The sequence below is a fragment of the Astatotilapia calliptera genome, chromosome 7 (assembly GCF_900246225.1).
Source record: "Astatotilapia calliptera chromosome 7, fAstCal1.2, whole genome shotgun sequence".
In the NCBI taxonomy this organism is placed as follows: Eukaryota; Metazoa; Chordata; class Actinopteri; order Cichliformes; family Cichlidae; genus Astatotilapia; species Astatotilapia calliptera.
In genome coordinates this window covers 7395029-7420169 of record NC_039308.1, presented here as the reverse complement: position 1 = coordinate 7420169, position 25141 = coordinate 7395029, and the positions used below count along the sequence as shown (strand labels likewise).

Genomic DNA, 25141 nt, shown 5'->3' with positions numbered 1-25141 from the left:
TATTTACTGTAGGTATTGGTGAAAAAAGCTTTATGTTGTGAAAAACTGATATCTGAAAATTAGAATTGTTGTGCCTAATTTTCTTGATCTTTTTACATATATTCCTTTTGAAAATACTGAAATTTGTATTTCTATTACAGCGAATTGGGCACAGAGGGAACTGTAACGATGGAGTTCACTTTGAGGCCCTTCCTCCGGCTGCCACCAGGGGTCGCCTGCTTCCAGCTGAACTCAGCCACAAACACTGCCCGTCCGGGGTTTCGGTCCTCTTTCGGAATAATGCGGGAGTTAATCTACTACTAATACAAAAGTTTCATGTCTCATCTCAGTTTTTAGACGGGGGGATAATTAGTCTGTTAGATCCAGTGTGTTCCTGTCATTTCCAGCGTAATTACACCAAACACACAGGCTGTTTCTACCTGCAGGAAGATGCGTCAAGGTGGCCGCAGTTAGCAGAACACGACCGGAAGTGAGCATCTCGGAAAATCTAAACTTGTATAAATTGGTTTTACAAGAACAAAAAGTGTTAAATGAGTAGCTGGACCAGGCAAGCCTTAAGGAAATTGTAGCTTTATCATCCTAGAACCACGTTTCACCTCCGGAACTCTCTTTTTGTTACATACATATTATATTTAATTTGTCACTGTCATACTATTGACTTAAACTGGCTATAGCTTATTTATTTCATTATGTGTCATTATTTGGAAATATAATGAAAATAAACAAATACGTTATTTTCAAGAAGTGTATAAATTATCTGGCATATGACAAAAACACATGTATAGTGTAGCTGTTGGCATGATGACATTGTTTATATCATTTAGATTATTTCTTTATCTTGTCAAGGTCCATGTCATCATTATAAATTGTTTAATAGTACATTATTTTATGTTATTTTATTTTATGTTAAAGTTTTTTGTGCTTTTATTTTGAAGGTCAAGTTTGTTAAAAGTGGCGCTGGTTTTCCTTTTTGGGGAGAGAAAAAAAGGAGAAAACACCTGTAAACACGCAGCAAGAATGGTTTTTATTGAAAGTCATGTTACATGGGATGGACTTCAGATACACACGGTTAAAGGAAAGCTCAGAAGAACGGCGGCCAATTCCCTTTTTGGAGCATGCGACCAACGAGGTCTTTATTGATTTATCGTGTTTTGTTGTTTATTTTAGATGACACATTTGGCGTTTTTTTTTTTTTGCTGGTTTGTCGATAGCAGCTCGTGAAACGCAAATCTGCCACACGTCTGTTCGACCAAATCCAGTTAATCTGGAACACCGGAAACCCATTTGCGTCTGTCTGTGCTTCGAGGGAATTATATATAGATACGCATAAAATCTGATAAACCTCTTTAAAAGTTTCTTGATTTCCCCCATAAATAAGTTTGTAAAAGGACATTTTTCTTTACTCTGGAAATTCTTTCCCAAAACATTTCAATTCAGGATTCTTTGAGTGTCATTGCTCTCCTAAAAGGTCTCTGAAGGTCTGGCCTGCGACCCATTTTAACCTCAGGGTGCAACCGACTAATAAAGGTAGGTTTAATGTGTGGAATCTCCCAGGAATGCAGACTTCTTTTCAATTATTTGGATCTAATGCATTTGAGGTATGTTTGTACCACAGATTGTTGACCATTACTCTGAACTTTAGGCAAAATATGCAATTTTTAAAATAGACCGTATACATAAAAGGGAAATTTTAAAAATTTAATAGACAGAACACCCAAATCAAAATATGCACAAAAGTTAAGGGGGGAAACAGCCTGGTGTCTTATTTGCTACAGGGACAGAACACTTGGTCCATTGCGAACTGCGCTACACTCTAGTGCACTGAAAACCTCCAGTATACCCTCTATCCTGTATGAAGTAGGCTGGCTCAGCAGGCTGCAGCATCAAGTATATTCTGACCTGCAGAGGGAAATGCAAAATGTGACCAAGTATTCTGCTGAATCTTAACTGAGCAGCAAAAGAATATCTACTATAAACGCATTGCTTTTAATCGAAACCTTCTTAAATCTGGGCAATAGGACATACCTGCAGTTGGGATGTCTTGGAGCAGGTTATTTACCAACTGGAAGGTTGGTGATTTGATTCCTGGCGGCTCCAGTCTGTATGCCAAAGTATCTTTGGGCAAGATATTAAAACCCCAGTTGCTCCCAATTCAATAGCGATAGCAATCAGTTAGACGTAGAAAAAAGGTGTTTGTATAAATGTAAATATGTGTGAATGAGGGGTTCTGTATAAAGCATCTGAAACGCTCAAGTAAATCACTATATCAAGAAAAATGCTGGTAACCAAAATTGGTTGCATAAAAAAAGACTTCTTCTTCTCAATTTTAAATTTCAGAAATTGACTTTAAAAAAAAAAAAAGAAAAAAGAAAAATCTGAAAAGGTAGTAGCCTGAAGAATAGCTCGTGTATACAAAGTGCACGCGGTTTTATTTTGAAGAGAACTTCGGTTGATTTCCGGGTCTGTATCTGTGCATTGACACAGCTGCCAACAGATATGGAGAGCGCCTTGCGGACGCAGTAGGGACATCAGACTTCACGCACGCACACAGAAACTGACACAGCCAGACGCGCAAAAGGAGAAAACTAACGCTTCTTTGTTTCCTCGTCGACCTTCACAGCCTCCAGCAGGCTCATGGAGAGCGGAGCCCTGCTTGTCCGAACCGGGGGCAGGTTGATCGGATGCCTTTCATCCCAGCAGCGCCGTTAGATGTTTCCCATTCAGGATTAATTGGTTAACCAATGGCTCCCAAACATGCGCGCCTCTCCAGCAGCGGTGGCCCCGGGGTCGGAGGGGTAAATAAGAAAGAAGACCCCTGCTCTTCCTCCTCGTCGCTATGGATCCTGGATGCGGGGATGGTGGCCGTCTACTCGCCGAGGATCGGGAAGAGGACGCGCGTGCTGAATGGAATGGTGGCCCGGTGGTTTGTGACCATCGGCGCGGTGCTGATGCTGATGATGCAGAGCTCCCTGGCCGCTGACGGTAGGACCCCGATGCTCTCTTTTTCCTGTCACCGAGAGGAGCCCTGTATTCTTATTTTAATCACGTAAATAAAGCATAAACCTCGCGATCAGCCGCCTGAGTCGCGCTAATGTTTTGAATCCACTCTCGAGCTGGCTCCATGAAAACAGCGATGAAGAGCCAGTGGAGAGGAAGACCTAATGAAACTCTGTTAGACAGGAGATGAGCTGCAAAAGCAGCAGCAGCTATGTTAATGCACCCGGAGGTGTTGTGGCGATTTCTGAAGGGGTTCCTGTTGTTGTTGTTTACATTTACCGTATTGATTTATTTGTCTGACTGATTTTAAATCTCTTTATTTTGCGTTTGAACCGTCGGTGTAGTGTCACAGAGGCCCTAACCGATGTCACGGCCCCAAACAGGCAGCCGGAGCGCACTGTGGACCGCAGCGCTGCGCTCACCGCGGCCGCTTCTTTGCGTTAAGGAGGAAACTTTTTATTCATTCATGGAAAATTGGGCCCCGAGGTCTTCAGCCTCGATTAAGATCCATAGGGGACGTTTCGTAGTCGGCACAAATTAATAATTTAGGATCTCTATGTGCTCACAGACATCCGAGGATAAAAAGCAAAAAATAAAAGCACCAGTCCTCATTCAGAGAAGCAATAATTAATGCAGGAAGCTGTTTCTTTATTACTGACAGCAAAGCCTCCGTGTAATCCTTTGGGATATGCATATACTGGAAATTACTGTTTCAGTCCCTTAAGAAGATGCTGTTTCTTTTTCTTAAGGAAATAATTCAGGCCTTAAGTTGGGTCATTTTGTGTCAGAATGCCTTCATACACTGACATGTTCCTGGGCTTTGGCTGGAACGACCGCGCAGGCATCACTGCTCATCTGTTAGTCATGTTTAGACTGATTACAGGTTTGATAAAATCTTATAAAAGAAGAGAATTAAATACACCGAAACGGACTTTGGACGCATAGCAACAGTAAACCTCGTCTGATAAAGGGAGAAATCTGCAAAGCTGTGCTTAAAAAGTCACAAACAACACAATTAGAATTTATTTGCTTCAGTCAGATCCAGTGGAGATGAGAAATAAACGGCCATTTCATCCAATTTGCAAAACACATTTTCTAATTTAATCGGACTTTTTTTTGAGCTTTTAAATCTTTAAGTCAAGTCTGTTCAGCTGAAATAATCCACAACACGTGTATTAGCTACAGCTGAGATGTGAATGCCTGTACACAATAAATATTGTTAAAATAAAACACAAATGTGCCAACACACAGCCCGTCTGAACCGCAGTTTATTGGTGGTGCTCACAGCTCCGAGGGTGACATTTGCAAAAATGTCAAATGTCCTGTCGCTTTCCAGGAATAATGAGTCAGTGTGGCCAGCCCCAGTGAGAACAGTATTAAAATATCTTTTCAAACTTTCAATTAAAGTGACACACGAATAATTATAATAAATATGTCGGCCCTCTCCCAAGATGGCATGTACACTGTAGCAGTATCTGGGAAAAGACAGTTAAAAAAAAAAGAAGATAAGGAATAAATGAGCTTCAGCTTAGATAAACTCATTCTTCTGAGGTGCCAACCATATTACATCAGACAAATACAAAGAGAATATGCTTCTTGTTATAATTAAATGCAGCTGCAAATTTATTTGAACTGTATTATTCATCTGTTCATATTTGCCTTTATCGAAAGCAAATAACGTCCCATGAAAATTACAATATAAAGTAAGCCTACTGGACACGATGTCAATGTAAAAGCCCCAAAATACAGTGCAGTGGTGTAATAATGTGAACATTCAATGTAACGTTTTGGTACGGTTTCTGTGTTTGAATGACAGGTTTCCCTGAAATGTTGTGCAACAGCGGGCAACAGGCATGTAGTTGATATTTCTCTGCTTTAGTGGCTACGTAGGAAGTGCTACACAATTAGTGCCAACATGTGTATACAAACCCTAATTTTCATTTACATGGCTCAGGACCTAATGAATCAGATGTCACTGGTGCAATGCGTGGGTAACGACAGAGTGCACCTCTGTTTCTGTATTTTGTACAAATGACAACCTCCAGGTCTAAAAAGCAAAGGTAGTGCTGAAGCACCAAACTGCAGTTCCTCTAATGGCCACTTGAGGGTGGCTCCAAAAGTGAGTGGGGAAAAAACTCCTGTGGGAAAATATTAAATGCTATCATTAAAACGCATGTTTTACAGCGCGCTACAAAAACACAAGACAGAAATTCTTTTACAAATAAAACTCGTACATTTAGATATAAAACACATAAAGTTAGGGGTACTTTGACAGGTGTGTCAGGAGAAGCACCTGCAGTTAGTTTGGGGTTTTTCACATATTTTTGTTCTTCAATATTGGTGAGTGAAATTATATTATAATAATCTGTTACCCATGTGTTTTTGTCTGTGTATAGTTGTTGGACATAGCTTGCTAAAAAAACTCACAAACATTAGCCGATAACTTAGCACTCTACCCTGTTTTCCAGATATACAGTCATTTCTAGCTCCAAAAACCCCTGACAGCAGCAGCCAAATTGTTAACAATGAAATTTCAAAATGCAGCAACGATTGCTAGATTTAATTGCGTTTAAATCTCTGATCAAAAAATCAACAATTTGTATTAATAAAACCAGCAAAGCCCTAAAAATCTCTAGTTTCTTTTGGAGAGAAAATGGTGACCAGGTTGCTCCATCTGTGAGCATGAAGAAATAGTGTGAAGTGTAAATTTGATTAAAAAAAAAAAAAACAAAGTACTGCAAATGTATTCAAGCCCCAGTGTATTTTGTGCAGAAGGTGTTTCAGCCTCACCAACATGGGAATCACGGCAGTGAAAATTGCCTTCAGCTTCTACTTCACAGAGTTTCAACAAGTTAGACTATATTGACAGCCTGTGTTCGACAAAGGCCTCAAACAAACCACACAAATCAAACAATCAAACTTAAATTATAGGACTATAGGATTTACTGCCATCTTTTATATACAGTGAATGGTTTTGTCTCACTTCCACGATGTTGCCACACCTGCAGCTGACAATGTTGCTCTAAAGGAGTGACCTGTTCTGGTCTAAGTAGTGCATCAGAAAAGATAACTTCATACGTGTTCATACATATATGGTGATGTTATGGGAGATCAGACGCAGCACATTCCCCGGTACACTCCTCTTCCTCATTTTTCCCTAAAACGAGTAATTAAAGGACAGGTGTGAATTAATGGAATAGTTTAGTAGCAGCTCTGTTGGCTTGCTGCTGGTTTATATTTGCATAATAATTTAAGCGATTGTCTGACTGACTTGCACACTCAGTGCCATGTAGTTAAAGGAAGATTGTCCCTCTCTCTCTCTTTCTCTGTCTCAGTGCCACTTTACCAACCTCACTTCCCGATCAAACTGGAAAATAATGAAATTCGGGCTCATCTTAATAACAAATGCTGCCACTACTCAGGGTGTGATTAGAGGGTAATAAAGAGAGACTGCACCCCTGTGATAGGAACATCTTCATTAGATGCATAAACCTGTTGTTGGGTAAAGATTTGAGAAAATGGAGACGATTGCCAAAGTATTTAGCAAAAGAGAGTTTATCTGCCCAGCCTCCCCGGTTAAATCAGAGCAAATCGCCCACTTGCTCTGGATGATATATCCTCTTTTATGTCATGCTGCTGTGCCACTTAAGAGTGAGCTGTTCCATAGAATGGCTCAGGGAGATTTGACTTTCTCTCTTGTACCTGGTTACTCAAGCCTTTGGCTGTTTTCATTTTTTTTTTTCCCAGAGAGAAAATGTTCCCATTGTATTTTTGTTTTCTGCATTTAGAACAGAAAAAAGATGCTTTGAAGGCTGATGCCCAGCTGGTGTGTGTATGTGTGTGTGTGTCTGCAGGCTCATACAGTATGTGAATGTAGGCGTTTTCTTTAATAGGTCTACAGAGATCTTCATCCTCAGTCAATAGCTGAGATCTATTGGTCCACGTTACCATGGGAACAGATCTGCAGCTAGTACTTTTTCTCACTGTGTGTCTGTTTGTGTCAGTCAGGGATTGAAAATAACATCTGAGTAAGTGCCAGGTTAGAGTCTGTTGCCTAATGATCGGCGTCTGATGACACACCAGCGGAGATGAAACGCTCCCCGTGCTGCACTGTTTCAAAATCAACTCAAACCTTCTGCTTCCAGCTGCTAAACATCCGGTTTTCTGGTCGTCTGAGTCACTGCATCCTGCTGCTGTTGTTTTCTTAGTGTTTAACATCATATGCGACTGAATCTCTTTCACTTCAGGATGCTTCACAAACAGCAACGTGACAGCTGATGTCAGTTAGCCGTGTCTTTTAAACACAACACAGTTTCATGGACTGAAGGCAGCTTAAGAGATTGGGCTTCATTTGTTCGTTGTGGCATCATGATACATGTTCTAACCTTTTTCACGGGACGGCTTGGTGAATTTTCATGGCTGTTCCTTTCAACTTTAAATGGATCCAAGCCAGCTCTTGTAAAGTGTAACATCTTCTTATGAACATTAAAATCACACACCTGCTTGATGTTCTGCAGATCTACCACATTCTGCAGAAACAGCTGTAGCTCTGTGATGTCCTGTGGTGCCTGGCACCAGATCCTTAGGTTTTAGTGAGTTGCAGGGTGGGGCCTAAGAAGGTCAGACACTCATTGTGTTGGGGATTGTCCTGCCGAGAGAGACAGCTGCCATCGGGGAGTGCTGTTGTTATAATATGGGTTGATTGGTCTGTAGCAGAGTTATAATTCATAGTATGTGTCAAAGTACCAGATGTGATCAGGATCAGAGGTTTCCCATCAGAATATTACATAGCAACAATAAAAAGATCAGTGTTATTAACTTTACATGTCAGGAGTTTTAATTTCGATTTGCTCGCTCAGATACAAATATTCAGAAAACCAAAAGCTGCTTGGTCATTTCGGATCTTTAGTAAAACGCCGTGTCTTGGTGACTTGGGCATTAGATGGCATGCTTATATTTTTTGGTCTATAAATAGCTGAATCAGATAAAGTCCGGGAATCTAATAACCAGGAGCCGGACTGTGAGGAATTGAATGTCTGGCCACAGAGTCATTGATAAATTCTGATGCTACCGATCATGTATCTGCTGTCATCAATTAAAGCAATCGATTGTGCTGATTACATAGAGGGAAACTGGGCTCCTCCCCGCCTCCTGTGGCTTCAGAGAGAGAGGAGGAGGAGGAGGAAGAGGAGCTGGCTGAGCATCAGAGCCCTCACAATCAGATTAAAAGTTTGTGGTGCTGCAAAGGAAAGACGAGACAGAACGAGGAGGAGGAGGTAATCAGTCGGTCCCTTAGTGAGGCTGATTTAAATGTGACTTTAGGCTCAGTGCAATTTCAGCTCAAAGCAAAGAATAGCGTTCAGATGGAGAGACTGCTTTTATTAATACTGCTGCTTCACTTACGTCAGTGAACTTTGACAGAGCTTTGCAGCCCCGTTACCCACTGTGTAACAATGACACATACTAAATCTGTGGTGGCACTGAAGAATAATAAATAAGATAAAATCTATAAATATTTATCTGTAGCTTTATCAAATGTGAAAGGAGAACGACTTTACCGTGTATTCTTCTTCTGCATATGTCAATTTTTAGTACATTTTACTCATAATTGCGGTGAATTCCGCCCGCTTCACAGAGCACTTAAGCTCCGAGCTCGTGTTTAATGCACGGGGAATGTCGGATGCGATACCTCTGAAAACTCTGATGACGGCTGACAGATGAGAAGGCTTGCTGCGCTACAACCTGCTGTATTTGATGCCAGTTACTTGGCTTCATAAGGATTCCTGCTCACACACGATCGCTCGGTTCATCCGTTTAGAAACCCTGACAAATCAAATGAACGGCAGCGCTGCACGCTCCAATGTGTCCTCTTCAGCTCTCAAGTAAATAACATTTCCGAGATTCAATCCAAAGAGGTTTGCAAAGCCACAGTTCACATCTGCTCAATTTATTTGGTGTCAAAGTATGTCTCATAAGAAGTATTAAAAAAGGGGATGTAATCAAACATTGGGGAAATGAAAACCGGTGCTTCAGCAGCTTTGCTCCAAGGGTTTTGAATCCTGTAGTTATAACAAAAGCCATAATCTATAGATAGGGATGTAAGGAGGTCAGAGGGAATGTTTTAGATAGCCTTACACTCAGATTATTCCTAAACTGTATAAAAAAAGATGGATGTAGACAGCATGAAGTCGCAGTTTTACATGGGACTCAAGCTTTTTACGCTTCCTGTTGGCTTCATTCTTCCTGGACGGTTGCCGCTTGGTTTTAAAAGATGGACTTTTGACGTGAAAGATAACCATCAACAAAATATAAAGAAACTCAGCAAAGCCCTTAAAACCAAATCTGAGTAGAATTTTTGCCTTTTAGTTCAGCGATCCCCAACCTTTTTTGCACCACAGACCGGTTTATGTCTGACAATATTTTCACAGACCGGCCTTTAAGGTGTTGCGGATAAATACAACAAAACAAAACCAGTACCGGTACCCCCCCAAAAAAGATTTATTCATAACACAAGGGAAAAGACCCAGGGAAACAGAGTTAATGATTAAAAAAACGCTAAAAACTGGTAAAAACCCTGGAAACCATGAGTTCCACACCTGAGCCTCAACTCTTGCGGCCCGGTACAAAATGACCGGTCCGTGGCCCGGAGGTTGGGGACCGCTGTTGTAGTTGACAGGTAATTCTGCAAAAGGAGCTTCCTTCTTTTTTGTGTAAAAGCTCTGAAATTAGCTCATGAGTAAAATGAATTTCCATCATTAAGTACCAAAAATGTTCCCTGCTTCCAAACAGGGATAGAAAACCACTGCAGTGGATGAGACACAATGACAAGTATGAAAAGGTCATTTAAAGATGCTTGCATTGGGTCTGCATAGTTGTAAATGAAATCCCAACAGTCCCAGATTGTTCTTGCCAACTTAACCTTCAATAACATATGAAGGTTTTCTTAGCCCAGGTCATAGCTGACCTTGAACACACTTGTGAAGGCATGAAATATGAAAAGTATGTAAATGTAAAGGACATCCTCCCTTTGAGCCAACTTTATTGTAAAGGCTGGTGGGACTTCTCGGCTCACTGTCAGAGCTGTATGCCCGAGATGACCTTATTAGCAGAGGCTTCGATTTTAATAGTTACTTCAGCCCTATGGGAGGTATTAGCAGATATTTCATCAAAACGAGTGACAACAGTTGGAGCAGAAACCCGACTCACAGCATGGAGGACAGGGCCATCAAGACTGCTCTGGCCTCAAGGATTAAAGTTTTGAGTTGTAGCTTAAATTAACACTGCTGCTGCTCATGCTCAGACCCTAGCTGGCTGTCTTTGCATCATAATGAGACGGTAGCTTTTCTTTGCTCTGCCCCCCCCCCGTATCTAAAGGGCACAGGTGATCAGAGGTGTGGCAGCACATCTAAGAAGAGGATTCTGCCTGCAATGGATCCAAGGCCAAAGATCCTGCATTTGGTCCCAGAGGCTGGAGCGGTGTGGGAGTGGAGGTGGGGTGAGGGAGTGGGGTCACTGCATCATCCGAGCACATGTTCTCAGCATTAAAGCAGCAGTGGCTCATTTTGCATCGCTCTGCTTGGCTGCACTCCATTCTGTGCTTCTCTGATTATGCACTGCTGGAGCTTTTCACACCGACAAGGAGAAAAAAAACACACAACACAGATTTAAACCAGCACCATGGTCACTAAATCATGAGATTAAAAAGCCAGCATAGTTTTAAAAACTGATAGCATTATTTTTCAAAGTAAAATGCTTATTATGGATTTGCCAAATATTTTCTTGTGAGTCCTTTTAGAGTTTTTTTGTCATTCACGATTATTTTGTACCACTGAGGCTTCTTTTTAGTGCAGATAGAGTTTGTAGTGATGCGTGCTGTCATGTTAAACGTCTCCTCTGGCTGCGCTGTCATACCTCTTACTGTTGCCAGGCAGAAACGCAGCGCAGCTTCAAGGAAGTGCTGATGAACTCTAATGATATGACTGACACAGCTCTATTTTAGCTGTGCTCTGGCGAGTGTTTTTGTGACTGTGAGCAAGCTAACCAGGCCAAACATCTCTCACAGAGAGTCCTTATCTGATCTGTCCTTCCTTGACGCGCACGCACGCACACACACACACACACACACACACACACACACACACACACACACACACACACACACACGCAGTGGCACAAAGTCACATTCAGTGCAGAGCATCAGTGTACCAGACAGCTCCTTTCTGCAGCACTCTGAAGTTAATAATCTATTTCAGGAAAGAGCGCGAGTGTGTGTGTATGTTCGAGGGAGGAAGAGTGACTTGACATGAGAGAGAGGGGCTTCATAGGCCGACCATAAATATTGCCTCAGCTTGTATATTAAACACATTATGCATGGAAGGACTCTCTGAAATCTTACGGGTAGGCAGAAGCTCTTTTTGGATAAATTGATTTTATAATCCCAATTAGCCACACTTTGTATTTTTCTAATCTTGTGGGAGGTTGCATGTTTCTCCGTTGGTTTGTTTTGCAGAAGCTTTTTCCTATTATTATTATTATTATTATTATTCCCCCCCCCCACTCAGGGGGAAATATCCAAGCAATCTCAGAGGGAACCAAAATGTGTCATTACAAACCATGTGAAAATGATCAGACCGCTTAGTGGCCAGAAAAGTAAACACAGGAAGAAGGTGCTGTGTTCTGGACTGTTAGAGACTCTGGAGAATTTACTGACCTTTTCACATCTGTGGTACTCTCCTGCATCCCAGACTGCAAAGTATATGTGCTAACGGGGAGATGCTTAGTTCAAACTTGCAACATACACCATTACCAAAACCCCATTAGAGTTTGTTAGGAACCAGACTGAGACCACGTCCCGCAAGGGTCTCGGTGCAATTGTTTTGGTCCGAACACAAATGTGACTGTGTTCACATCTGCACTAATGAACTTAGTTTATACTGGACCTTCGTGCAGCCCTTTATATTAGGGATACCAGCAGTCACTAACACCATGCAAAGCTAAGAGTAGAAAAAATTGCCTGAAGCCTGAGCATCTGTCTCCGGGATTATTTGCAGCCCCAACTGGTTACCTCACGCTTGCCTGAGCCTCGTTCTGCCGGCTTTTGTTTGTTCCTGTGAAAAGGAAGCTCAAACAGCTTCATAATTTACATAAATCAAATTTCAAACAGTAATCAAAACTAGTAATAAAAGATCATCAACTTACTTTTAACAATAGAATATATAGAAAAAAACTGAAAAGCTGGATCAGAAGAAGAAATGCCTTGTTGCTAAAAACGAGCCCTTTTGCACTGATTTAAGTTATTTCATCTTCTCTAGATTTTACCTCTTTACAATAGAGACATCTGTGTGATCATGCAGCATGCTTATCATGCTTCCTCACTGTGGTCATGTGATGTGGGACAGGTTCTGCATATCGATTACTTCGTGCTGCGTAAAGCATCTCTGCAGCGTCTGTAGTATGAGACGACAACTGTTAGCTGGTTAGTTTCCCCAAATTACACATAGATCCAACATGTGTGTGTCTGTAACTTTAAGAGACCAAGAAACCACCTGAGGGCTAAAAAAACGAAGCCAACTCAAAAATGAGCCAGTAGTCCGTACCTGTAAGGCCTTGGTCACATGTAGATGTAGCAGTCAGAGAGCACAAATCTCCAGCAAGGTAGCTCAGAAGGCAGTATTTACTTTTAAGGAAATAGGATTGTGTTTTTTATTTTTTATTTTGTTTTCTTAATTCTTTTTGGAGGTGCTTTGAGACGTTTGTGGTGAAAAATGAAACTTAAAAATCAGGTGGATTACACAAACACTATCAAGGAGTATGTAATGGATTATAAGTACTGATTTGTTGATAAGGAGACATGATTAACTTGAGCTTACAGTATATCTTGAACTAGCAGCTCTTTCTTTTGACAATAGCCTCTTTAAAGACATATTTTAGGGTCAATTTGAAACAAAGGCAGTTGTAAAATATATCATCCCCTATGTGCCTGTCTGTTGTCAACACAAACAAAGACGGTAAGAAACGGTTTTAAATGGCTCTATACAGCATTATCACTGACCTTTAGATACCTTTCTACATGCTGAAAATACACACCACATTTGTGAGAATCACAGTTTCTAAGTTGGAAGGCTTTGTGTCAGGTTTCAACCAATAAATCACCCCTACAGTGTTGTACAGAATTAAGTCAAAACTTTTCATGTTTGCAGACAGAATGATGACTTGCATGCAAACACTACTAAAAATATTACCTCCCTTATTGGAGGTAACATGCTTGTATGCTAATCATACCTCACCTTTTTGTTGTCATGTGGTGCTTGTTAGATTTTTGGGTCCAACACCTATTACATTTTTTTTTAAAACACTTGCTTCTCTGTGGAAACTGGGCTGAGAGTTAACACTGCTTATAAACTATTAGATGAACTTGTAGCGTCCTGCACACTCAGTTGTTGAAATGTCCTTGAACATTAAAGGGCAGAGCATGAGGCGAGTATAACAAACATTTGCAAGCAGTCTGATGGACACGGTTCACAACTGAGTAAATTTAGTAAATGATCCAAATATGAAATGTCAGTCATTATTTCATACCTCAAATGAAACGAATGGATTTTTTGTCCCCAGATCCCATTTCTGATTTCCAAGGTCAGGAAATTAATTCAGTAAAGGTAGCCAGAGAGAAATATTGAGTGCTGGTGGAGGTTTACTTTTTTAGGGGTTTTGTATGGCAGCATGATTGAACTGATCAAAATAAAAAGCATGTGGCGTGACCACATCAACCGCCAAGTTTCATGAGGTCTCGAAGCCTTGTACATGCAACAAATAGATAAAACTGCCTCTCGATGGAGAGTGCACCCTGCTGAAGAGATGAAAGGTAAATCCTGAGATTGGAAATTTCCCCCCGGACTTGGCAGCAGACAAGTATGGAAACAGGTGTTTGTTTGTTTTTTAAATATCAAGTGATGGTAGAGAAAACATCAAATCTGGGCAGACGGAGAGGGAATGATGCCGGCTGATGGCCTCACTTGATTTAGCTTGTCATTAGCAGCACTGTCATCATTAGGACTGTAATGATCATCTAATGAAAATAAGAATGAAAAGCAAAAGATTTAACTCGTGTGCAAAAGGTAGAAAGGGAAGAAACAATCTATCTGGCATCTACTTTTAGAGTCAGCCTCGGGGCTTGTTAACAAGAAGATTTATTTTCTGTCACTAAAATAAAATGAAATGTACAAACTACTTTGCTTTTGTCCACGCTCCCTGCTGTTCCTGTAAGGATATTATGCAACCAGACCGATTGTGGAGTGTGCCTTCAAAGGCCTCTGTGTTTTTCCGCCATTACCCACTCCATCGTCTTCATGTTCGTTTGCTTTTCTGTTTAAAATCAACTGTGCAGAAAATGCAATCCAGCTTGTGATATCTGTGAGAAATCAATTTGTTCAGATGAACTACTACAGTATTTATTTATTTTTTAGCAAGTTGTTGATGAACTGCTTGTACTGCAGGAGGTTGTTTCAGGCTCCAAACCGGCAGACAGGCAGGGATTTATTTCTGCTGTAGCAACTGAAAAAGGAAAAAAATGGGGAGAGAGGAAACAAAGCAGGTGAAAGAATGAAAATTTAATCAGGCTGTGCTTCTTAAGGTTTGACTGGGAGAGGGTTGGATTTATAGCTGCTTGGCCTTCCCTCTTTCAACTCACCATGTATCACTCCAGCTGCTCACCTCCCTCCTATCACTCACTCACTTCTGTGTGTGTGTTTGTGTGTGCATGCAAGGGCCTTTCCATTTGTGTTTCTGATGTGTCATTTGGCCTTGAAGCCAATGATGTGTATGTAACAGCCACATTTTGTTCACGTCTAAGGATGCTGTTCTGCTCTTTAGTAAGCTTCATTCACTTCAGCTGTTGTCTGAGCAATCCTGGAAAAGTGGCCGTACAGAACAATAACCTACTTTTGTATTTGTGGCCAAAGTCCATCTGGCAAAGATATTCACGGTGTTAATCGTTGAGATCTGGAGTTTCCAGCCAAAAGAAAAGGGTGGTCAGCTGACAGATGTAAAGCAAACCTCGCAGTTCGCCAGACCTGTTTAGAAGATAAATTGAGGGCACAATGCTTACCCAAACTTTTATATTGCAAACATCCATCACAGTTTAATGCAGTTCAGTTTTCTTTATATAACAACAGTCATTTCAGTGCCCTTTATATTGTACGGTAGAGAACAAAGAACCCCATTTGATGCCCTGTAAACAAGCATTTGGCAACAGTGGAGAGAAAGAACCCCCTTTTACAATCTGGACAAGAATCAGGAAGGGGGTTTACAAAGTTTACAAACTGATGCTTTTGTGAATTTAGGTCGATATGACACAGTGACATGAATGATTTTATTTCATTTTTTGATCAGGTAAGTTATCAGTTCAATCCAGTTTTATTTACATAGCATCAAATCCCAACAACAGTCGCCTCAAGGCAGGGCTGTTCGATATAATGAGAGAGAGAGATAGATAGATCGGATGATGATGATATGAAAACGTCTATCGTTTCATTTTGCGCTATGGATTGTTTCATTGTGTCGCAAAATAAACTGTTTACAGCAATATTTTTTTTCATCGTTTTGATGGTCACTGTAGAATTAAAGTTCTCTCTTTCTCTTATATTTAACCTCCTATGATCACATTTTGGGTTATTTAGACCAAAACAGTGAATTTTGCTCTACAAGGGCCTGATATCCACTTACATTATACTGTCCTATCAAAATTTTAAACGAATATCCTCATATGTGGCTCTTATTTTTCTTAAAAACAAATATACAGTGGGGCAAAAAAGTATTTAGTCAGCCACCGATTGTGCAAGTTCCCCCACTTAAAATGATGACAGAGGTCAGTAATTTGCACCAGAGGTACACTTCAACTGTGAGAGACAGAATGTGAAAAAAAAAAAATCCATGAATTCACATGGTAGGATTTGTAAAGAATTTATTCGTAAATTAGGGTGGAAAATAAGTATTTGGTCACCTCAAACAAGGAAAATCTCTGGCTCTCACAGACCTGTAACGTCTTCTGTAAGACGCTTTTCTGTCCCCCACTCGTTACCTGTATGAATGGCACCTGTTTGAACTCATCATCTGTATAAAAGACACCTGTCCACAGCCTCAAACAGTCAGGCTCCAAACTCTGCCATGGCCAAGACCAAAGAGCTTTCGAAGGACACCAGGAAAAGTATTGTAGACCTGCACCAGACTGGGAAGAGTGAATCTACAATAGGCAAGCAGCTTGGTGTGAAAAAATCAACTGTGGGAGCAATCATCAGAAAATGGAAGACATACAAGACCACTGATAATCTCCCTCGATCTGGGGCTCCACGCAAGATCTCATCCCGTGGGGTCAAAATGATCATGAGAACGGTGAGCAAAGATCCCAGAACCACACGGGGGGACCTGGTGAATGACCTGCAGAGAGCTGGGACCAAAGTAACAAAGGTCACCATCAGTAACACACTACAACGGCAGGGAATCAAATCCCGCAGTGCCAGACGTGTTCCGCTGCTGAAGCCAGTGCATGTCCAGGCCCGTCTGAAGTTTGCCAGAGAGCACATGGATGATACAGCAGAGGATTGGGAGAATGTCATGTGGTCAGATGAAACCAAAGTAGAACTTTTTGGTATAAACTCAACTCGTCGTGTTTGGAGGAAGAAGAATACTGAGTTGCATCCCAAGAACACCATACCTACTGTGAAGCATGGGGGTGGAAACATCATGCTATGGGGCTGTTTTTCTGCCGAGGGGACAGGACGACTGATCCGTGTTAAGGACAGAATGAATGGGGCCATGTATCGTGAGATTTTGAGCCAAAACCTCCTTCCATCAGTGAGAACTTTGAAGATGAAACGAGGCTGGGTCTTCCAACATGACAATGATCCAAAACACACCGCCCGGGCAACAAAGGAGTGGCTCCGTAAGAAGCATTTGAAAGTCCTGGAGTGGCCTAGCCAGTCTCCAGACCTCAACCCCATAGAAAATCTGTGGCGGGAGTTGAAAGTCCGTGTTGCTCGGCGACAGCCCCAAAACATCACTGCTCTCGAGAAGATCTGCATGGAGGAATGGGCCAAAATACCAGCTACTGTGTGTGCAAACCTGGTAAAGACCTATAGTAAACGTTTGACCTCTGTTATTGCCAACAAAGGTTATGTTACAAAGTATTGAGTTGTATTTTTGTTATTGACCAAATACTTATTTTCCACCCTGATTTACCAATAAATTCTTTACAAATCCTACCATGTGGATTCATGGATTTTTTTTCACATTCTGTCTCTCACAGTTGAAGTGTACCTCTGGTGCAAATTACTGACCTCTGTCATCATTTTAGGTGGGGGAACTTGCACAATCGGTGGCTGACTAAATACTTTTTTGCCCCACTGTAAGTTAAAAAAAAAAAAAAAATCAGGTAATTCTTTGTTTTTACATTCGTCGGGCCCCAATATGCCCAAATATCAAAGAGAAGTTAAAAATGTATGCCGTGGAGGAGTTCGGGTCTTAGGAGGTTAATATAACCACACTACTGACGGACAAGCGACAGTTTGTATGCGTTGTCATTAGCAACAAGATGTTAAAACCATCGTGTGGCTCCGTCGTTCCACATAAACCTTTCACAATAAAGCTGAAGATCCTGTTGGGAATTTTTTCAAAATAAAATGAATCACGTAGTATGCACGTTACGGACGACAAGCCAAAAAAGAGCTGTCAGGAGCTAAAAGAATAAAGCTTGGAACAGGCTTTTCCGTGTAATAAATACTTACAGAGAAAATTGCAGCCGTTTCAACTTATGCAACACTCGACTCCAGGTACATGACACCCAGCTGAAAACATTTCACGCAAGTCGAGTTGCCTGAGATTCACAGAAAATGTAAAATTTTTGTGATATATATCGTTGTCAGGACGATAAATGTCTTATATTGGGAAAAGAGATTTTGGTCATATCGCACAGCCCTACCTCAAGGCAACCTCCCCAAAACTGTTCATGTAAATTTGTAACTGCCATCAGACCATGTGCATGTACAAATTATGAAAATGTAAACGCATAGTTGCCTAAAGACAGTTAATACTGTAATGTAAAGACCCTACAATAATACAGGGAAAATCCCAACAACCAAATGAGCCCATTTGAGGAAGCACTTGGTGACAGTGGGAACGAAAAACTCCCTTTTAACAGGAATAAACCTCTGGCAGAAACAGGCTCAGTGAGGAGCAGCCAAGAATGAAAATTTCCCTCCACTTTGTACTGCGTTTTTATCTGGAGATTAAAGATCAAATACATCCACTGCAGACTCCTGCAATACACCAGCAACAGACATTATCTTGCAAATATAGTATGAAATGATCTAAACTTGATAAAAAAGCCATTTCCCCTATCATAACACAAAATATAGGTTCCCTTTAAATCCATTTCTTTTGGCATATCAATGATATTTGGAATCTTCTTTGAATGAACACTTTTTTTTTTTTAAACAACATTAAAAAGCAGCGTATATGATATTCAGCGTGGTGGGCTTAGCCTGAATGTACCTTAAGTTTCTTGTTACATAATCTCATATTTATAGGATTACATTTTTTTTTCTGTTTCCATAGCAATGTTTGAAATATTCTCTTTGGTCGTATGTGATGAGAATGCGAAGGTGCACATAAACCGTATCCTGAAGTTGACCTGAGCCTCTGGTCTGTTATCTCTTATGTAAATAGCTAAATTTAAGTGCCTTCAACACAGGGATCAAAACTGTTTGGACATTAGATAAAGGATTTAAAAAAAAATACAAGACATTCCTCCGCATGCATCAAAAGCAACTTAATTTCAACAATTGGCTGCAATTAGGGGAATCAATTTCCACACGGCAGCTCCTTTTCTTCATTATGTGTGCCTGGTGAACCGAACTTAGATTGCTGTGTAAATGGAACAATTGCTTTCGATGGCAAAGGTAATTGTTCCCCCTGGGTAAATCAAAGTCAAACCGCATGGCTCTGACCCCAGCACACACACTCTGTTTACCAGCCTCAAGAAAAAAAATCTACATAAAATATTCATAACTGTGCATAATCAGACATGCTGTTCAAGACCTAGTTTAGGTGTTAGCGAGCTGTAAGGTCTCAACAACCTAGTTTAGATTCCGGGTTCGTGAGCAAGGAATATTTAAAAACCAGTGCTCCCGCTGGTTCGGATGGCTTTATGAAGATCAGAGGTTAGTTAGCAGCAGGCATTATGAAACCAGCACCTCGCTGTGAGCACTGAGATACTTGTGATTGAAGGAGAAACCAGTGCAGCACCATATCTTTGGTTTGTGTGTTTTGCACTTTAGGATTAAAGTAAAGTGCCGTCACTCAGACTAGTGCTCTAATCACTTTTTAGGGACTTCAGAAGTCTGTTCGGTCTTTTTAACTGGCAAACTGTTAGCGATGATGTTGAACTCTGCTCTGGGTGTCTGTGTAATATGGTTCAGACCGTTACATAACAAATGATGACTAATTGGCGCACAATTATTCTCTTTCTGCAGTTCCTTAAACGGCACAAGATTTTAATTTCATCAACGCCGTCATCGTCTCGTCATCGCTGGGTGGAAGCACTGACTGATAGGAGTTAGGTTAAAGATAATGATGAGGACACTTAATCAGATTAATGTCTTATTTCCACACCCGGTAATGAAATGGCACTCTTTGCTCACACCATATGTGTTTTATGCACTCACACGGATAATAGTGTGCCACCACAGGGGACACAATAAGGGCAAACGCACATCAGGTGCTCCAGGCCAATCGAAAGCACTCAGCTCACTCATTGGCTTGCTCAAAGTCACATGGTACATCTTGCAGCAGCTTTGGCTTGTTTTCATTTCTTTCTTTCTTTCTTTTTTTTTTTTCTTTTTTTTTTTTTAAACAGTAAAAAATCAATACAGCTTTACACACAAACACCCACACTGTGTACAGACTCACACACTGGCACACAATGTTCAAAAAGCATCAAAGTACCACAACAATCCACTATGATTACATGTTTGTGTAAGTGCGCGCGTGAGTATGTACGAGTGTGCACTTGTGTGGCGACAGGAGTGCGTCATGTGTTCTGTTTTGAGTATACTTCAGCTAATAGGAATTTATAAGCGAATTAGAGCTCCCTCATTGAGTGTGTGCGTGTCACACTACAAAGAGGCCTGTCCTGTTTCTGACATTCCTCAGAGGAAATGGTTGTCTTTAACAATTTGACTTTTTGTGTTTAGTTGTCGAAGGCTTGACAGCTGTGTGAAAACACAACCTGATGAGATTTTTAGCCAGAAACTGGAACAAAAATGAAAGCAAAGTTGTGTAAAAGTGAGATGAGCTTACAGTAATATGTTGTTTGTAAGTTTTATGTGATGCACTGTTTTTGTGTCGTTCACACAGAAGCACACACTGCAGTGTGGATATTTGAGTATGTAATCTAAGTGGAGCCATGTTGTTATGATCTCTTACAATTCACTTCCAGCTTTTGTAGCGATTTATTGTCTTATTAATTAGGAAACATCTTCTGTAAACTGATACAAAATCTCAGTAATATCAATATAACATAATGTTATTATTATTGTGATATATGTAAAAGTGACATGATTTCGATATTCCATTTTAAATACCTCAGTTTTTCCAAATATATCCCAGAACAACATCCCCAGTTATGTACATGAATTTCCAATTAACACCACACCGTCACAAAACAAGTTTTCAGTCAAATTTCAAGTTCCATTGTTTGAGTCTCTGTATTTATCAGGCAAAATCAAACTCTCAGACTCTTTTATTGCTGTGTGGCTTTTATATTGTCGTTCTGATTCAATAAAAGTAGATTGTATATTTCCCTAGTGACAGTTCTCTGCTCCAAAAAACAGACGCTACCTAATCTATCAGTCTGTGGCTCTCCATTTTACCTTCACCAGGGTTTAAAATTTAAATCTAAAAATAAAAATAATTGCAGTGAGTGTGTGTGGCTGCAGAGCACTAAAAGCCTCTAAGAGGTATTTTGGGGTGGCCAATGACCCGAGTGTACTACTGGGACTCATGCCCTGCTGTTCTCCTGGATTCATCAGATACTGTCAGTCGTAGCTTGGAGATGTGCAGCTGCAATTTTTCAGTTCGACTTGAAGATTTTTAAAAAGCACAGCTGATGTACTTTGTGCAAAATTCATAAATACAGCCAATGATAACTTCACGAAAAGTGAGAGGCCATAAATAACAGTGACAGTTGAGCACTGTTGCTTGACGACATGAAGGTTGCAGGTTCAAACCTGCCTGGGGTGTTTCTGTGTAACGTTTGGATGTTCTGCCTGTGGCTGCATAAAGCAGAATCTATTTATATTTTTTGTTCAATAATAAATACCAGTGGAGTCTGCTTTTGTCTCATCTAGATCACTTCCCACTGCGGTTCAGTAGAAGCACTAGAGCTGGCACTTTGTGTGGGTGGAGATGATTTCCCACCAGTGACCATTCCTAGCACCAGATTTAAATCTAAGTAAAGTAGGCACTGCTTTGCTCTGTCAGCTGGGCAGGAATGGTTCCATAAAACCTCTCAAGTGCTGGCTGGTAAAAGCTTCATTAGTTAGAAGCTTCACATATAATAAACTGATAAATTATGCTTGTTGTCAAAAAGCAGCTTAATCCAGCGGTTATGGAGCATTCAATCGAGGCTGTTTCTTCCTTTAAGTCTAACATTTAGTTTTGTTTTAACTCAATTTTGATCTCCACAAACATTTGATAAAATTGTGACTTTTTTTAAACTCAACATTACACTCGCCCTCTTTTACCTTCAGAACCGCCTTAATTTTTCATGGCATTGATTCATCGAGGCGGTGGAAGCATTCGCCAGAGATTTTGGTCCATATTGACATGATGGCATCACGCAGTTGTTGTAGATTTTTCGACTGCTCGTCCATGATGCAAATTTTCTATTCCACCACATACCAAAGTTGCTCTATTGGATTGAGATCGGATGACTGTGGAGCTCATCTGAGTGCCTACAATCTGAATGTTGCTGCAAAACATTAAAAACACTTGTCTGCATCTAATTTTGGTGAATCTGTGCAAACTGTAGATCATCTTTTGTTAAAACCATATACATTAGATGGACATAGTCACAATGATAGTTTGGCATTTTAGCGCTTTCATTTTTTTTTTTTTAAAACTCAATATGAACATATATACACAACAAGGTACACTAGCTGCCATTAGCTAACGCTTGCACTATTGACTAGCTTAGTTAGCAAGATCTATGCCTAAAGTTGTGATATCAAGTGAGATTATGTTTTGAAATGGTCTACAGTTGCTTCTCTGACCCCACGGTATTTGTCCTGCTGCCTAAAAATACACCTTCAGAGGATCCACAGACGTCATGGGGCTGACCCATGATGCACTGGACTTCTCTTTTCTTCTTAGTTAATGCTTATTTTGGTGCTCTGCTTTTAAACCAGTTATTTTATTCTGGTGTCAAAAAATGTGCTCATTAAAAATTCTCCCCCGTGTTCTAAACCAAGTTACATTTCTAAGACCTTTTCACGCAGCTCTAGCCTTCTGCTTTAATTATGGCTGTTTACACTTTGGTTGTTAAGTTGCATTTTCTTTAATCCATTAAAAAAATCTAAATCATGGCCTGCTGAGATAAATTTGTCTGCAATGCCTTGTTGCCTGACAGATTTATTGTTACCCAGCAGTAGATTGGCTTCACATGCTTTACAGTTCTACTGTGAGATCGTTGGCTAGATCCAAATGTGCGCCTCATATCTGTCCTGGCATTTTATTGGCTCCCTGTTTGTTTTAAAAGGGACCATAAATTTTTGCACAGACTTTTGATTTATTAAAACTCCTTCCTTTTGAGTTGAGGTTGATTTAATCTCTTCAAAAAGCAAGAAAAATTTGTATCTTTAGTGTTTCTGCGACAAGGTGAAGACATCTATCCATCTTATACACACTCCCACTACACAAACGCGCACTCATATGCACGTTTCCACGGTGATCCGTCATCACAGACTTGCTGTCACGCCAGCGAGGCCTCAGCAGCAGGTTGGCTGCGGGAAATGAAGCGAGAGATGGGATCTGAACTGGCGTCTGTGTGTGTGTGTGTGTGTGTGTGTGTGTGTGTGTGTGTGTGTGTGTGTGTGTGTGTGTGTGTGTGTAATTTGGGTATGTTCGGACTCTTCTATCTGCACCCCTGTCGGGACTCAGTGGACCTATTTTCCAAGTTTGTCTGCAGCGGTGTGTGTCACAGCTTGTTTGTGTGTCGTGCGGTGACATCAGGGTTTCTGTGCGCTTGTCTGTGGTTCAGCTTTGGGTGTGTTATTGTTTCTGTCACTGTTTGCGTAGCTCTGTGTGTGTTTGTGAAAGGGTAAATGGACTTAGGCAGATGATGTAATACTTTTTGTCCCCTTGTGTGTCACTTCACATAAGCTAATGGCTTTGGAGTTCAAAGAGTGTGTGTGTGTGTGTGTGTGTGTGTGTGTGTGTGTGTGTGTGTGTGTGTGTGTGTGTGTGTGTGTGTGTGTGTGTGTTTGTTTCTGTGGGGGAATTTCATTGGATGCATCTTGTCAAAGACAGGAAGGTGCTCAGCTTACTAAAGCCATAATCCTTAATTGTTTAAAGTGCAGCACCGAAGCAAAGAATCGGTGTAGGACAATGTTTCTGGTTTATTCTTACACAACTGGACTCGGTGGGACACTGTATTGTAAAGATGGATTTTACCATGTTTGATCATTTCTGGTGCCAAAGTGTTTTTTCTGAAAATATCGAAAAAATAATTTCCGAATCCCTTTTAGCTTTTTTTTTTCTTTCTGTGTCTCTAATACATACAGTGCAGTGCAGCATTCCCACATGTCAAATAGAAATATGAATTTATGGAGTGGTTTAGAGCACACTGGATAACAAAGAATCAATTGACCTCTGCTGCTCCCATTTTCTAAGGCAATATGAGCAACATTTCCTTGATGCTGCAGTACGGTATTGTAAAACACGAGAGCTTTTTAACTGTGAGAACATGAAATTTAAAATGAACCTGTCTCTTATGATGAAAAAATATTGGAATAATAACAGTGGGAAGCTTTGGCGGATCAGCCAGCCTTGTTTCTGTGCGTTTGTGCATGTGGTGGCGCGGATTCTGCGTTTATTCCCAGTGTGAGTAACGAGTATGGGTAACCTGACACAAGCAGGAGCTGATCTTCGGTGAGCAGCAGTATTCTTATCTCCATTGGCCGATGGCATGTTTTCCATCTTTTGGTTGTAAAATCCTGCAAAACAAACAAGAACCTATTTGCTCTTATGCTGCATGCATGAGTGATTTCAAACACCACCTCTTCCTTTTTCCACACCTTAACAACTAAAGAATTTATCTGATTTATCTTTCCCTGATGCATTTTTTCCTCTGAATTTAAGTCTAGTAGCTGGGAACCATGGCAACATCAAAATTATTGCAACCAAGGGCAGTGAACTTGCAAACTTTGTCTATGAAATGGTTGCTTTAAAATCACAACCCAGGTCTTCTACTACTTGCAATCGGTTGCAAAATGGGGAAAAAAATTAAATGAAACCACTGATTTTTCATGGTTGTAATAAAAGCATTCATACCAATGAATCAAAAATGCACTATTTTCTTAGTTATATTATTAAATTCTGTTTTATTTTTATGTTAATTCATTTCTTGTTTTTATTTTAAATAGTCTTGATAAAAAATTATGTAAAAATTTTTTAAATGTGACTTATTTGGTAGTAAACAGACATTTACGTCTTCTATGAATTATTCTATAACAAATTAACATTGCAGTAGGGACATATTTGGGGTCTTTTTATCTTGCTAAGGAAACGCAGACTGAAGGAGCCTGGGTTCCACCAGCAACCTTCTTGTTAGTAGTAAACCTGAATGACAGCGTCCCCATGATTCCCTGATTGACATGCAGTGAGATAACCAAGGTCTCATCTTTTAAGGGGGTTATAGCGTATTTGTATGTGTGGGATTGGCTTGTTCCATAGAAATTCTCTTAAAATCCACACCTGAAACTGAATATGGGTAAATAAGAAAATGATCTTGAATCCATTCTTTAATTGTGCTGAAAATATCAGGTGTACTCTGATATGGTGCTTATAAAGTCAAATGTGTTCCGCTTTTTAAAAT

General features: G+C 40.5%; 1 protein-coding gene across 3 annotated transcripts in view; it reads left to right on the top strand.

Annotated features, from left to right (window-relative positions):
• Positions 1 to 899: 899 nt before the first annotated feature.
• The window catches only part of kiaa1549la (KIAA1549-like a), a 113625-nt gene continuing 89383 nt past the window's right edge, over positions 900 to 25141 (top strand). For 2 of the 3 annotated variants that reach the window (XM_026172778.1, XM_026172777.1), the window contains exon 1: positions 2412 to 2982. In XM_026172778.1, the coding sequence (XP_026028563.1) occupies positions 2742 to 2982 (241 nt within the window). In that variant the 5' untranslated portion in view covers positions 2412 to 2741. Of the gene's footprint in view, positions 1130 to 2411; positions 2983 to 25141 lie in introns of those variants that run through there. The other variant, XM_026172779.1, reaches the window with a different exon arrangement.